This window comes from Eulemur rufifrons, chromosome 18, assembly GCF_041146395.1.
Source record: "Eulemur rufifrons isolate Redbay chromosome 18, OSU_ERuf_1, whole genome shotgun sequence".
In the NCBI taxonomy this organism is placed as follows: Eukaryota; Metazoa; Chordata; class Mammalia; order Primates; family Lemuridae; genus Eulemur; species Eulemur rufifrons.
In genome coordinates, this window is record NC_091000.1 from 13,288,688 (window position 1) to 13,302,083 (window position 13,396).

At 35.5% G+C, this 13,396-nt stretch overlaps 1 protein-coding gene across 4 annotated transcripts in view; it reads left to right on the forward strand.

The window, feature by feature from the left end:
• The window catches only part of SNX25 (sorting nexin 25), a 105,107-nt gene that overhangs the window by 20,894 nt on the left and 70,817 nt on the right, over positions 1 to 13,396 (forward strand). For all 4 annotated transcript variants that reach the window (XM_069493742.1, XM_069493744.1, XM_069493743.1 and 1 more), the window contains exons 2-3: positions 3,654 to 3,738; positions 11,792 to 12,008. In XM_069493742.1, coding sequence (XP_069349843.1) covers positions 3,654 to 3,738; positions 11,792 to 12,008 — 302 coding nt within the window. The remainder of the gene's footprint in view (positions 1 to 3,653; positions 3,739 to 11,791; positions 12,009 to 13,396) is intronic.

Below are 13,396 nucleotides of genomic sequence, written 5' to 3' on the forward strand. Positions count from 1 at the left end.
TCACATTTTCTCTCTCCAGATAACTCAGCAATTAAAAATGATCTTGATAAATTGGTTTTAATCTATATTTAAGTCTTAAAATGAAGACAGCCTGCATTTATTTTAATTAAGTAAAAAATAAGGTGTATTTTTATATGACAGTGGTCTGGTTTGCAAAAAGGTTTTGTTGTTTTTTGTTTGTTTGTTTGTTTGTTTGTTTTAAGAAATAAGAGTATCTCTCTGTTACCTAGTCATTATAGTGCAGTGGCATGATCAGCCTCAAACACCTGGGCTCAGGTGATCCTGCCGCCTCAGCCTCCCAAGTAGCTGGGACTACAGGCAGGCACCACCGGGCGCGGCTGATATTTTTTTACTTTGCCTTGTAGAGATAGGGTCTCTCTGTGTTGCCCAGGCTGGTCTCAAACTCCTGGCCTCAAGCAGTCCTTCTGCTTCAGCCTCCCAGAGTGCTGGGATTACAGGCATGAGCCACCATGCCTGGCCCATCTTAAGCATTTTTGAGTGTATAATTAGGTCATATTAATTAAATACATTTGTAATGTGCAATCATCACCACCATGCATCCGCATAACTCTTTTCCTCTTGTAAAACTGAAACCCTGTATGCATTAAACAGTAAATCTCCCCTGCCTCCTTCCTCCAGCCCCTGGCAACCACCATTCTACTTTATGTTTCAAGCTTTTTAAATTAAAGAGACCAAAGGCCTTATAGTCAGTAGTGACAAATATATGTTTATATATCGCCTAAAGTGTGGAGTGGAGAAATGAAAAATATGCAGACAAAAGGCAAGAGCTAGTTGATCCAAAACTAGGGAGATAAAAAAAATTAAAAGTTTTGGAGGGAGTTGTAAAAACGAACGCGTATACAGAGGATGCTTCAAATAATGTATGCACTGCCTGTCAGTCACATTCATGCCTATTTCTCTCCTAGCCCTTAAAGATAGGTTCCATTTTAAGAATCCATAGTCAGGAACTTCTTAAATAAATGTTCTTTGGCTTTGGTTTTATCATCCAGTCAGTATTATTCATTAAAACTATCATACCTGTATTTGGTACTATAACCAGACTATTTGCCAAAGTGTTGAGAAGTTGTGATTAAAATTATAAGTGTAGCCCTCTGAAAGTATCTAACTCAGGTGAACATTATCCAAAAAATTCATAAGTTGTTTAAATATCTGCCTGATGTTTAAAAAGCACTATAATTTAAAAATTCCTCATTTCTTCAGTTTTTTTCTTCATGAGCTAAATAAAAATTTTTAGCAATTGTAATAAAATCTACTGACCATTTAATTTGGTAGAGAGCTACCCAGAGACTAGAAAATAGTTTTAAATGCATTTTTTCTTTTTTCTTCTATGCATTAAGTGGTTTTGTCTATACATGATTATGATTAAGTTTTAAAAAAAATTCATTGGGACAGTGTTGAATGCTGTATTTTAATTTGTAGCATAAAAGAATGTCTTTTCTTTCATAGGTGTAAAATGTACATCATAAGATTTTTTTGAAAAGCACTTTCACTAAGAAGTCTTAAAGCTATGGCTTTTTGTTTGCTTTTAATAATAACGAGCATGAACAGGAATGGCACCTTGGCACTTCACCCGTGGGTCCCATGGATAGCATGAGACTAGGCCAGAAACTTGAAATTCTCCACCCCCAGCTGACTGGCCTAGAGCCATGGGATTGATTGCAGCTGTGCTGTTGTGGCCTGCTTGAGAACAAATTGGTTTCTTCATGCTTGTTTATAGGATGGGGGTGATAGAAATTTAGATCTCCTAGTGATACGGTAATGCTGGTCAAACACCTGTAAAATTTCTCATGCACAAAAAATTGCTCTACAACTTTTTAGGTTTTCTTCCTTCTCAAACCAATAAGTAGACCCCAATTGTATTATATACACTTTTGATTACTTTGGTATGTGATTATTTAAAAAATGTTTTTCTTTAATATAATCTTACTAGCCAGACAGTGGGATTTTAATTCTGTACATACTCTGTCCTTTTTTCTTAAATACCAAGCAAACATTACTTGTTATTATATAGACATACATAGAGTAAGAAGTTAAAATTCTATGCCCCTGGCTAGAGGAATTCACTTTTAATAGTTTGATGTTTGTGTTTCCAAATATCTTCCCATCATGGAAGATCATGTATGCCGAAAGCATTCTTTTTAATGGTATACTATTATTTAACTCTTTGACTATTGATATATACTCTTGTGTTATTTCCAATTTTTGCCTTTATAATCAATATAGCTGTGAAATTCCTTACACATATACGTTTTTGTATATGTGCAAGTATTTCTGTTGGGCAGTTTCCTAAGAGTGGCATCGCTGAGTCAAAAGACAGTTCATTTGGCCGGGCGCAGTGGCTCATTCCTGTAATCTTAGCACTCTGGGAGGCTGAGGTGGTAGGATAGCTTGAGGTCAGGAGTTCAAGATCAGCCTGAGCAAGGGCAAGACCCTGTCTCTACTACTGAAAATAGAGAAAATTAGTTGGACAACTAAAAATACAAAAAATTATCTGGGCATGGTGGTGTGTGCCTGTAGTCCCAGCTACTCAGGAGGCTGAGGCAGGAGGGTCACTTGAGCCCAGGAGTTAAAGTTGCTGTGAGCTAGGCTAATGCCATGGCACTGTAGCCCTGCGTGACAGAGCGAGACTCTGTCTAAAAAAAAAAAAAAAAAAAATTTGAAATTTTGATAAATGTGGCTCAGTTGCCTTCTTAAAAGCTTGTAGAAATAGACATTCTCCCAACAATATATGCAAACAACCATTTCCAGATGTCCTTACCAACATTGGATATGTGAGTCTTTCCTCTGCTTTGGCTGTCTGCCGGTACCTCATTGCTCTAATTTGCATTCCTCTAATAAAAAGGGGATTGCATTTTTTCATGTACTTATTGGTTATTTGTTTATATTTTATGATTGCCCTTTCAATTTATTTGCTTGGTTTTTATTTGAGTTACTTTTCTAATTTTAGGAGTTATATTTCTATTAAATGATAGTCTTTTGTTACATACATTGCAGACATTGTCTCCTAGTCTATCATTTATATCTTGTTTATAGCATCTTTTATCAAACAGGAATTTTCTATTTTAAATAGTCATAATTGTCTTTTCTTTTCCTTCATAACTCTTGAACTTTGTCTTATTTTAGAAAAGCCTATTCTATCCCAAGATTATAAATGGCTTCTCCCTTATTTCCTTTTAATACGTTTTTAGTTAAAAAAATTTTAATTCTTTAATCAATTTGGAGTTATTTATACATAAAGTATAAGACTATAATCTTTTTTCCAAATATGAATAGCAAATTACCCCAACATCATTTACTGAATAATGTTTTTCCCTCATTAATTTCAAATTCTTTCTTTATTATGTTCTTAATTTCCATATGGGTGCATCTGTTTTTATACTTTCTACCCTTCTGTTGATTTGTTTAGTCTTACACTGTCATCATACTGTTTTGATATCTGGTAAGGAACATTCTCCCTTAATTCTTTCTTTTCAAAAATTTAACCTTATGCATTTATGTACTTTTTCAGAAGAACTTTATAACCTGTTAAGCCTTATCTTAATGCTTATTTAGATGGCATTTCATACCTGTAGTTTTATTTTTATATGTGATTTATTCATTCAGTAATCTGGTTTTGTTTTCTTACATTTCAGAGTCCTTTTTATGGTAACTCACATGAGTCAGCTCAGTCTAGAAGAGTAGTAATTTCTCATAATATGGATAAAGCTCTGAAAGAAGGTAAGGATTAAATGAGAGTATATGTTATAATTACTGTGTAGAGCAATTCATTATGTTCTAAAAGGAAAATATAATCTCTAGCAAATTTATCCTTCTTGTCTACATACAACATGAGGAGTTTTCTTCATGAGTTTGTATTTGATGACTGAATACATCAATGTTTTGGTTGAATGGAAGGGATTTAAACATTTATTGAGTAGGAATTTTCAGATCTTATGAAGCTATCCAGCCATGTAGAGCTAGTTCTACCATATGAAGCATGGATCTACTCCCTCCCTGTTCCTTAAAATAGGTTTTAGAAATTTTTTTTTCTAGATAAAACCTAGAGAAGTTGTGTTGGGGATAAATGGACTTAGGCTCACTCATAGATAAACCAAGTAACCAAATTAAGTGATAGCAGTCAATACTATAGAAGAATGAAGAACATACAAATGAAGCTTGTACTGAAGAAGGCTGAGAGTGGATGGTGGAAGGTACAATATGGTTATATGTCTGGAAGTGGGAATAAGTAAGTGTAGTTATAAATATTAAAGTTTAGAAAGGTAATATATTTTGAGGATCAAATTAAGGTTTAAAAAGGTTTTTTACAATCAAATTTCTAAAAACACTGACAATTTATTCAGGAAAAAAGTCTGAGTTTTTCAGGTGAGTGCATGGTGTTAGACATGAGTTAAGAGAACTGAGTAAGTGTTACATGCATAAACAAATACGTTTTACTTGTTGTAGTTCATAGAGATCACCATTTTAAAATCTGAAGACGAGTACTATGTAAGTACAGAAACAGTTTGAAATTATGTGGATTCATAGAATTTTAAAACCTTGGGGACTATAATTAAACTTTAAAAATACTTCTATTGTATTAGTAGTTAAAGTGCAATAATTTTTAAAAGCTTACTGGATTTAAAATCTGATTTTTATTATTCATAGTCTCAAAATCATGGTTTTAGAGTACAGTATTAATTCTTAATTGCATTTCAGGAAAAATTTACATACTTTGAAATGCATAAATTTTAAGTATACAATTCAGTAATTTTCATAAATGCATATAACCTTGTAAACACTACCTCAATCAAAATAAAGAATATTTCTATCATCCCAGAAAATTTGTCTCATGCCTGCCTTTGGTCAAAACCTACCCTCCGTTGTTTGGATTCTATCACTATAAATTCATTTTACCTATTAAACTTTATAGAAGTGGAATCATCGTGTATTTTTTGATGCTGGGCTTCCTTCACTCAGCACAATGTTTTTGAGATTCATCCAAATTGTGTATATCAGCTTATTCGTTGTTATTTATGGGTAGTGTTCCTTTATACTCACAAGACTAGCATAATATATTTGTGATATATTTTGATACGTATTGTGATATATCTGTGGTCACAGTTGACTGTTATCTTTAATTCCTTGAAGGTATTTATAGTAGCTGCTTTAAAGTTCTTGTATGCTAATTCTAACATTTTGAGGATGGTTTCTAGTGATTGCTTTTTCTCTTGACTATATGTTACTTTTTCTGGTTTTCTTCTCAGGTCTAGTTATTTTCGATTGTGTACTGAACAGCGTGGATGCTACTTTTTAGACATTCTAGATTCTGTTATCTAGACTGTGGTCGAAGTATCTGCTCAACGCTTTTATTTATTTTTTTGAGAACAGGGTATTGTTCTGTTACCTGGTCTAGAGTGCAGTGGCATCATCATAGCTCACTGCAACCTCAAAATCCTGGGCTCAAGTGATCCTCCTGCCTCAGCTTCCTGAGTAGCTGGGACTACAGGTGTGCTACTGCACCCATCTAGTTTTTCTAGTTTTTCTATTTAATTAGAGACGGGGTCTCACTCTTGCTCAGCTCAAACAACTGAGCTCAAGTAGTCATCCTGCCTTGGCCTCTCAGAGTGCTGGGATTACAGACATGAGCCACCATGCCTAGTCTCTTTTCTGATATCTTAAAAAAAAAAGACATTCTCACTGAGTTCAAACTGTCTTATACGTTTAGTACTGTTGTTGCCTTCAGGGGAAAGTTATATAAACATGGATCTTACCTAGTGCCATTTCCTTCTTTCAAGAGTGGATTCCTGGCCAGGGCTTGGTAGCTCAGGCCTATAATCCTAGCACTCTGGGAAGCCAAGGTGGGAGGATAGCTTGAGGTCAGGAGTTCCAGACTAGCCTGAGCAAGAGTGAGGACCCCGTCTCTGCCAAAAAAACAGAAAAAATTAGCTGGTCATGATGGCGCTTGCCTGTGGTCCCAGCTACTTAGGAGGCTGAGGCAGGAGGATCACTTGAGCCCTGGAGTTTGAGATTGCAGTGAGCTATGATGATGCCACTGCACACTAGCCTGGGCAACAGAGCAAGACTCTGTCTCAAAAAAAAAAAAAAAAAAACAAAAACAAAACAAAGCGGATTTCCCTCCAATTTCTATCTATTCTTTGCTTTCCAGTGCCGTTAAATACAGATGGTCCCCAACTTACAATGGTTCAACTTAAAGCCCATTTTTCAATTTTACAGTTTTTACAATGAAAAATCCTGGATTTATCAAGATTCAGCACCCTCATAAGTTGAGGAACATCTGTAGTGCTCTGATTTTTTTTCCAGAGTTCCTAATTGTTAATCTGATATAAGCTATTCTACCATTCCTGGAAATCTTCCCTTAATATTTAAAACATTTTTAATTTTTTTTTGAAATACACATAACATAAAATTTATCATCTTAACCATTTTAAGTATATAGTTCAGTAGTGTTAGGTACATTCAGATTATTGTACAGCCAGTCTCTAGAACTCTTTTCATCTTGCAGAACTAAAACCCAATACCCGTTAAATGACAAACCCTCCCCTTTCTCCAGCCCCTGGTAACCACCATTCTGCTTTCTGTCTCTACGAATTTAACTACTTTAAGTACCTCATGTAAGTGGAGTCCTATATATAGTATTTGTCTTTTTGTGTTTGTTTTGTTTAACATAATGTCCTCAAGTTTCATCCATGTTGTAGTATGTGACAGGATTTTTATCCTTTCTAAGGCTGAATAATAGTCCATTGTATGTGTATACAATTTTGTTTATCCATTCATCCATTGGTAGACACTTGAGTTGCTTCCACCTTCTGGCTATTGTGAATGATTCTTCTATGAACAAGAGTGTCTGTTTAAATTTTTGAATACTTAGAAATTTCTCTACACTTAGACATGACCTTTATCTTGGATAGGCTAATTTGGTTCAGAAGTATTTGTGAGGGAAAAAAAAAAAAAGGAAAAATAAGGGCTGAGGCTGACAAACAAATAATTTGTTATCCTCAAGCTAATTTCTGTGCAGTGATTTCTTTTGAAAGGAAAATATTATCCAAAGCCTTTGGGTAGAGCTTTAGTTAATTACACTTTGATACAATTTTTTTTGTTACCACATTCTTAGTGTTCAAATTTCCTGTCCTTTGTTTTAAGCAAAATAATTTTCGGGAAGTTATATACTATATCATCTACCAAAATGAGAGCTATTAGCTTCCATAAAGTTGGTTATTGGGAGTAAAATTTATACATTTGGCAGTTGTTATTCAACATCAACAACAAACAAACCAAAACTAGAATCGCCTCTTAAAAATTTGGTCCATTAATTTTATAGGAAATTAGAATATGGAAATGTATGTTGAGAGGACTAAGAGATTTCATAAACATTTAGAAAATCTTTATGGTTATGATTTGTATCTCTAGCATATTTTAATTTACATTTCTAAACCCTGGTACCAGTATAATTAAGGGGAATTCAAAATGTTGTTATTAATAGCTAGGTATAATAGACTAAATTTTTAAGAACAATAGACTTAATGTTGATAAAATTGAGGGTCTCTTTGTATGCTTACAGAACATTAAAAACAGTACACGTTAAGGCTTTAGTAATTTGAGTTCAGTTGATATGAAATGCTTATGAATATTTAAAAATTTCCTCGTGAAGTTAATTTAAACTAGCATTATTGTACCATTTTATCTTTATATATCTATTTTATTGCTTTTAGAATGTATAATTTAAAAACAGATTTATTCAAAGTGTTGAATAATATATAAGGCGTATGTGTGTGTCCACACATGTATACATACATAGTCTACATATTTGTGGATTTTTTTGGTCGCTCAAGTGTGCTTGTATTGTAGCTCAGTATAAATTAGGATTTGTTTTAAGTCTTTACAGATTGAATTACAAAGAAGAAAATAGTAGTAGTCAAAAATGCAGAACAAAATAATACAGGTAGCCTTTCTGTGGAGCAGTTAAGAAATGCTAAAGCTACAGATGCTGGAAGTTAAATGGCACACTTAGGGAACATGAGCAAAGCATATTATTACTCTGTTAGCCAATTTAAAATGTAAAAACTCTATTTTAGGAGTTCAGATACAGTATGAATGAACTACATGTCTATTTTGAATTTCGATGGTAAATGTGCCTGTAAGTAAATTGTCCAGATTATCCAAAGGGCCATGATCATGATAACAGAAGATAGGTCTGTTTGTTGTCACCAATAAATGAGATTATAGGATTGGCTCATTCCTATTTTTGCCATAATTTCTTACATCTGAGTCAGAAATTGTTTCTGCTTTTTTCTTAATGGAACAGTGGTTAGGGATGAGATATGGCTACTTTTTGCAAAATCTAGAAAACATAACAGCCATTTATTTAAATTAATATCTGGAAGTTAGCAGAAAATGGCTGAGAGAGTTTTAGGAGATGGTTTGTTTGTTGGCTTTACTTTTGTTTTGGCTTCTTTTTCATGTTCAGTGGTTAGTGATGCAGATATTGATTCTACTTACATGCTGGAAGCCCTCTATAAATATTTATTTACTGAATGGTGAAAGATTGAGGTAGTATCTTTTTTGGCAGTTGGTAGTTAATTGTTCTCAGCTAGAAGGCAGTTAGCTTAGGTATCTTAACTCGAAGACTGAGGCTGATGGAATCACTTTGAAACTTTACCTAAACCTATGTATCTGTGTCTGTGAACAAAATTGTTGAGGCTGTATTTATGTTTTGGGGCTGTGGGATTTAAGATTCTGTTTTATAAATTGTTATAAAGCTGCATTGCAAAAATTCTAGAAATGTAGAAAAGGATTGAATATGCTTTCATGGTTGATGTTTTGAGAGGAAAAAAACCTATCACAGAATATTGAAACAAGAATGGTGCTTCCTTTGACCTTTGGGTTCTTGCATATATGGGGAATCCTCACATGGGGGGACGCTAGTCCTGAGCACGACGTTCCATTTGCTGTGTAGTTCCCTACGAGACATGACTCTCCCTCTCAACTCTCCACACCCCCCCCAAAAAAAAACCCCACCTAAATTTATTATTCTTAAGCCTCTAAATTGGTATATAGTAGCCAAGATGAATACAATGAGCACCAAATCCCAGGCTAAAAAATTACTTGACAATTATAGGTTAGTCCTTTATATGCCAGTTGTGAAGTAGATCTGGTTAACAAGTTACATTTTGTTCCTTAAGATTCCTGGGGATAAAGTAGTGTACAGATAAGCAAAGAAAAACAAGAGGATAAATTATTTATCTGAAATGATATATAGTCACATCTGAAATTAAGACAAATCAAATAGTGTTTGAAAAATGAAAGAAAAAACTTTAAGAAATAAGAAATGATGAAAAGTGACCTTGAGGTGGAGCAGGATTGTGTGGCTGCATGGTTTTCTCCCTGGGGTGCCTGAGGGGAATCACCACTTAAGCCAGTAACATTTTATTTTTCAAAAGTTGCTTGCAAAGATCAACATTGGCTTCACTTTCTATATGGGCTAGAGCTGAGCTATCCAACACAGTAACCACTAGACAGTGTGGCCATTGAGCACCCAAAACGTGGCTAATCAAATTGAGATTGCTGAAGTTATAAAATATGCACCAGGCCAGACATGGTGGCTCATGCCTGTAATCCCAGCACTTTGGTAAGCCAAGGTAGGAGGATCACTTGAGGACAAGAGTTCAAGACCAGCCTGAGCAACGTAGGAAGACTCAGTCCCCCATCTCTACAAAAAACAAAAAATTAGCCGGGTGTGCTGGCATGTGCCTGTAATCCCAGTGAGTTGAGAGGCTGAGGCAAGAGGATCATTTGAGCCCAGGAGTTTGGGGTTGCAGTGAGATATGATTATGCCACTGGACTTCAGCCAGGGTGACAGAGTGAGACCCTGCCTCTAAAAAAAAATTAAAAAAACAAATACCAGATTGCAACACTTAGTATGGAAAAAATAATGGAAAATATTTCATTTTTAAATCTTGATTTTTAAAACATTGATTATATATTGAAAAAAATATGTTGAATATATTGTGTCAAATGAAATATATTATTAAAGGTAATTTTACCTGTTTCTTTTTTTTTCTTTTATTTTTATTATTTTTAACCTCCAAACACATCTGTCCAGTAACCTGTTTCTTTTTTACTTTTTTAATGTGGCTACCAGAAAACTTAAAATTACATTTGTGGCTCTCATATTCCTATTAGATAGCACTGCTCTATAGCTAGGGTTTTCTAATTCTAAGGCATAGAACTGATCCAGAATTAAGAAAATGGGGACTAGAAATCTTCCAGAGAAGGTGATGGGCCATAGACACTGAGCCTAGTGTGATATCTGATACTGGTATATGGGATTCTTCCTGCACTAGTTGGGGGTCTCATTAGGAGACAGAACCCACACAGTAATTGAAAAGGGAAAGTTAAATATAAAGAATTATTAACTTACAGCATAAGATTAAGTACTAAGGGGTAAAGAGCACTCTGAAGAATATAAGAAGAGCGGATGATAGAAACAACCACTACCTCTAGGGCTAAGGCAAAGCACCTTCAGGCAGAATAAATTTGGAAGAAGTCTCCTCCTTCACCCTGGGTTGAGACCTTGGTCTCACTGGAGAGTGCACCACCTTGGCACACTTGATGGTTCAGGAGTTTGGGCAGATACCACAGGCCAGAGGAAGCCAGCAGAATTCTCTGGGAAGCTGTCCTGTGGATGCCATTTGAACTCCCTGCGGTGAGCACCACTGGGTGCCGTGCCTGCTGCTGTCTGCTGCACGCAGTAGGAACCATCAGAGAAGAGCACACAGGAGCCAGGAAGAAAAGTCCCTTCTTCCTCCAGTACTCTTCCAGCATACTCTGCTGACAAACTCAACACTATGCCAGTAGGCAAAGAAGAAATGTTTGCAGGATTCAGGTCCTACATCAGAAAGCAGGGCAGAAAGGCTGAATTTGGAGCACAAAGGCAATAGATTGATAACTGATACACTTCATGGGTGTGTTATCACTGCATAAGATGCTCTGTGTTTTGTTTTGTTTTGTTTTGTTTTGGATAAACTTGGGTAGTTCGGCATCAAGATAGAATATTTTAAAATAGGGCCAAGAAAATCCAGGACATGTGATCACCATACCCAAACATTCTAGTTATGTGAGAATCTTCCATTTTAAATGATTTAAGAAAGATTACCTGTCTTCTCTTGAGTTCTGTTTTCTGCTCTCTTCATATTTTAAACCAGTGATCCCCAACCTTTTTGGCACCAGAGACCGTTTTTGTGGAAGACAATTTTTTCATGGACTGGGCTGTGGGGGGATGGTTTCAGGATGTTTGAAGTGCATTATGTTTATTGTGCAGTCAAATCTCTCTGCTAATAATAATCTGTATTTGCAGCTGCTCCCCAGTGCTAGTATTACCGCCTCAGCTCCACCTCAGATCATCAGGCATTAGATTCTCATAAGGAGACCGTAACCTAGATCCCTCCCGCTCAAGGTTTACAGAAGGGTTTGTGCTCCTATGAGAATCTAATGCCACCACTGTTCGGACAGGAGATGGAGCTTATGCGGTGATGCAAGTGATGTGGCGACTGTAAATATGGATGAAGGTTCACTTGCTCACCAGCCACTCATGCCTTGCTGTGCAGCCCAGTTCCTAACAGGCCACAGACAGTACTGGTCCGGCCTGGGGGTTGGGAACCGTAGTTTTAAACAGAGAATATTAAACAGTACGTGGCCAGTTCCTAGTAGAAATGCTGTCTTGGTATTTGCTTCTTCTGTTGGTTTTACTCATTGCTTTGCTTATTCCTGTTAGTGTTCGACTACAGTTACAGAGATTACGTTCTGTCCTGGTATGGAAACCTCAGCAGAGATGAGGGACGACTTTACCATCTGCTCTTAGAAGACTTTTGGGAAATAACCAGAGAGCTGCACCACAGACTGAGTCACGTGGATGTGGTTAAAGTTGTCTGCAATGATGTTGTAAGGACTCTACTCACTCACTTCTGTGACCTGAAAGCTGCTAATGCCAGGTAACTATTACAGTATGAACACCTCACCCCTTTTTTCATGTTAAAATATCTTTCTTATTGGGTAAGAGGTCAAAGTCAAGACAAAACTCTAGAATATTCTGCCTCTTGCTAGTATTTGGCTTAAAAATGTAAACATATTGAGGGGAAGTAACTATAGAGTTTTGATAGAGTAGATTTTCAAAAGCTTTCTAATACTATTTAAATTTTCTAATAAAAAACCACTTTATAGATATGTTTAATTTTGCAAATACACAGTCAAATGAATTTTACTGAGCCAGCACCAAGATGATCTTATTTATAGCATTTTAGGTATTTAGAAGTAGAAAATTTAAATATATTATTTTATAATGTGAACAGTGTCAATGAGTTTACAATTTTTAGAGAATTTTAAATTTGGTTCATGTTTTTTTGGTGAGTGCTGTGTTACTAGTTCTATTGCATCCCAATATCCTGAAAACCGATTTTTAAAGGTACTTAATATTGGAGCTCATGGGCTTTAATTAGAGAAGAAAATAACTGATATTTAGGCATGTTAGCCCTTTGTACTGTTACATTAAAAAAGTTTCGTGCCTATTAGGTGAGAATCTGCCTCTGGAAGAAGACTTCAACAAAGCCATTTCTGTGCTCTTAACAAAATCTTATTTTCTTAGGTTTACTGATAGGATCTTAAATGTGTATCTTTTAAATAAGTGTGAGGATGATGAATTGTAGCACTTCTAACTTGAGCATAAAAAGTAGTCTTATTCATCCTCATATTTTCATCTAATCTTTGACAAAGCAGACAAAAATATACACTGGGGAAAAGAATCTCTATTTAATAAATGGTACTGGGAAAACTGGATAACCACATGCAGAAGATTGAAACTGGATCCCCACCTCTCACCTCTCACAAAAATCAACTCACATTGGTTAACAGACTTAAACCTAAGGTGTGAAACCTAAAGAATTCTAGAAGAAAATTTTGAGAAAACTGTTACAGACATTGGCCTAGGCAAAGAATTTATGAAGAAGACCCCCAAAGCAATCACAGCAGCAACAAAAATAAATAAATGGGTCCTAATCAAATTAAAAAGCTGCTGCACAGCTAAGGAGAAACTATCATTAGAGCGAATAGACAACCTATAGAATGGGAGAAAATATTTGCATGCTATACATCCAATAAAGGGCTGATAACAAGAATCTGTATAGAACTTAAGAAAATTAACAAGAAAAAAATCAAACAACTCCCTTAAAAAGTGGGCAAAGGACATGAACAGAAACTTTATAGACGAAGACAGAATAATGGCTAGCAAACATAAAAAAGTGCTCAATATTTCTTATCATCAGGAAAATGCAAATCAAAACCACAGCCTAACTCCAGTGAGAATGGCCTTTATCAAAAAGTCCCA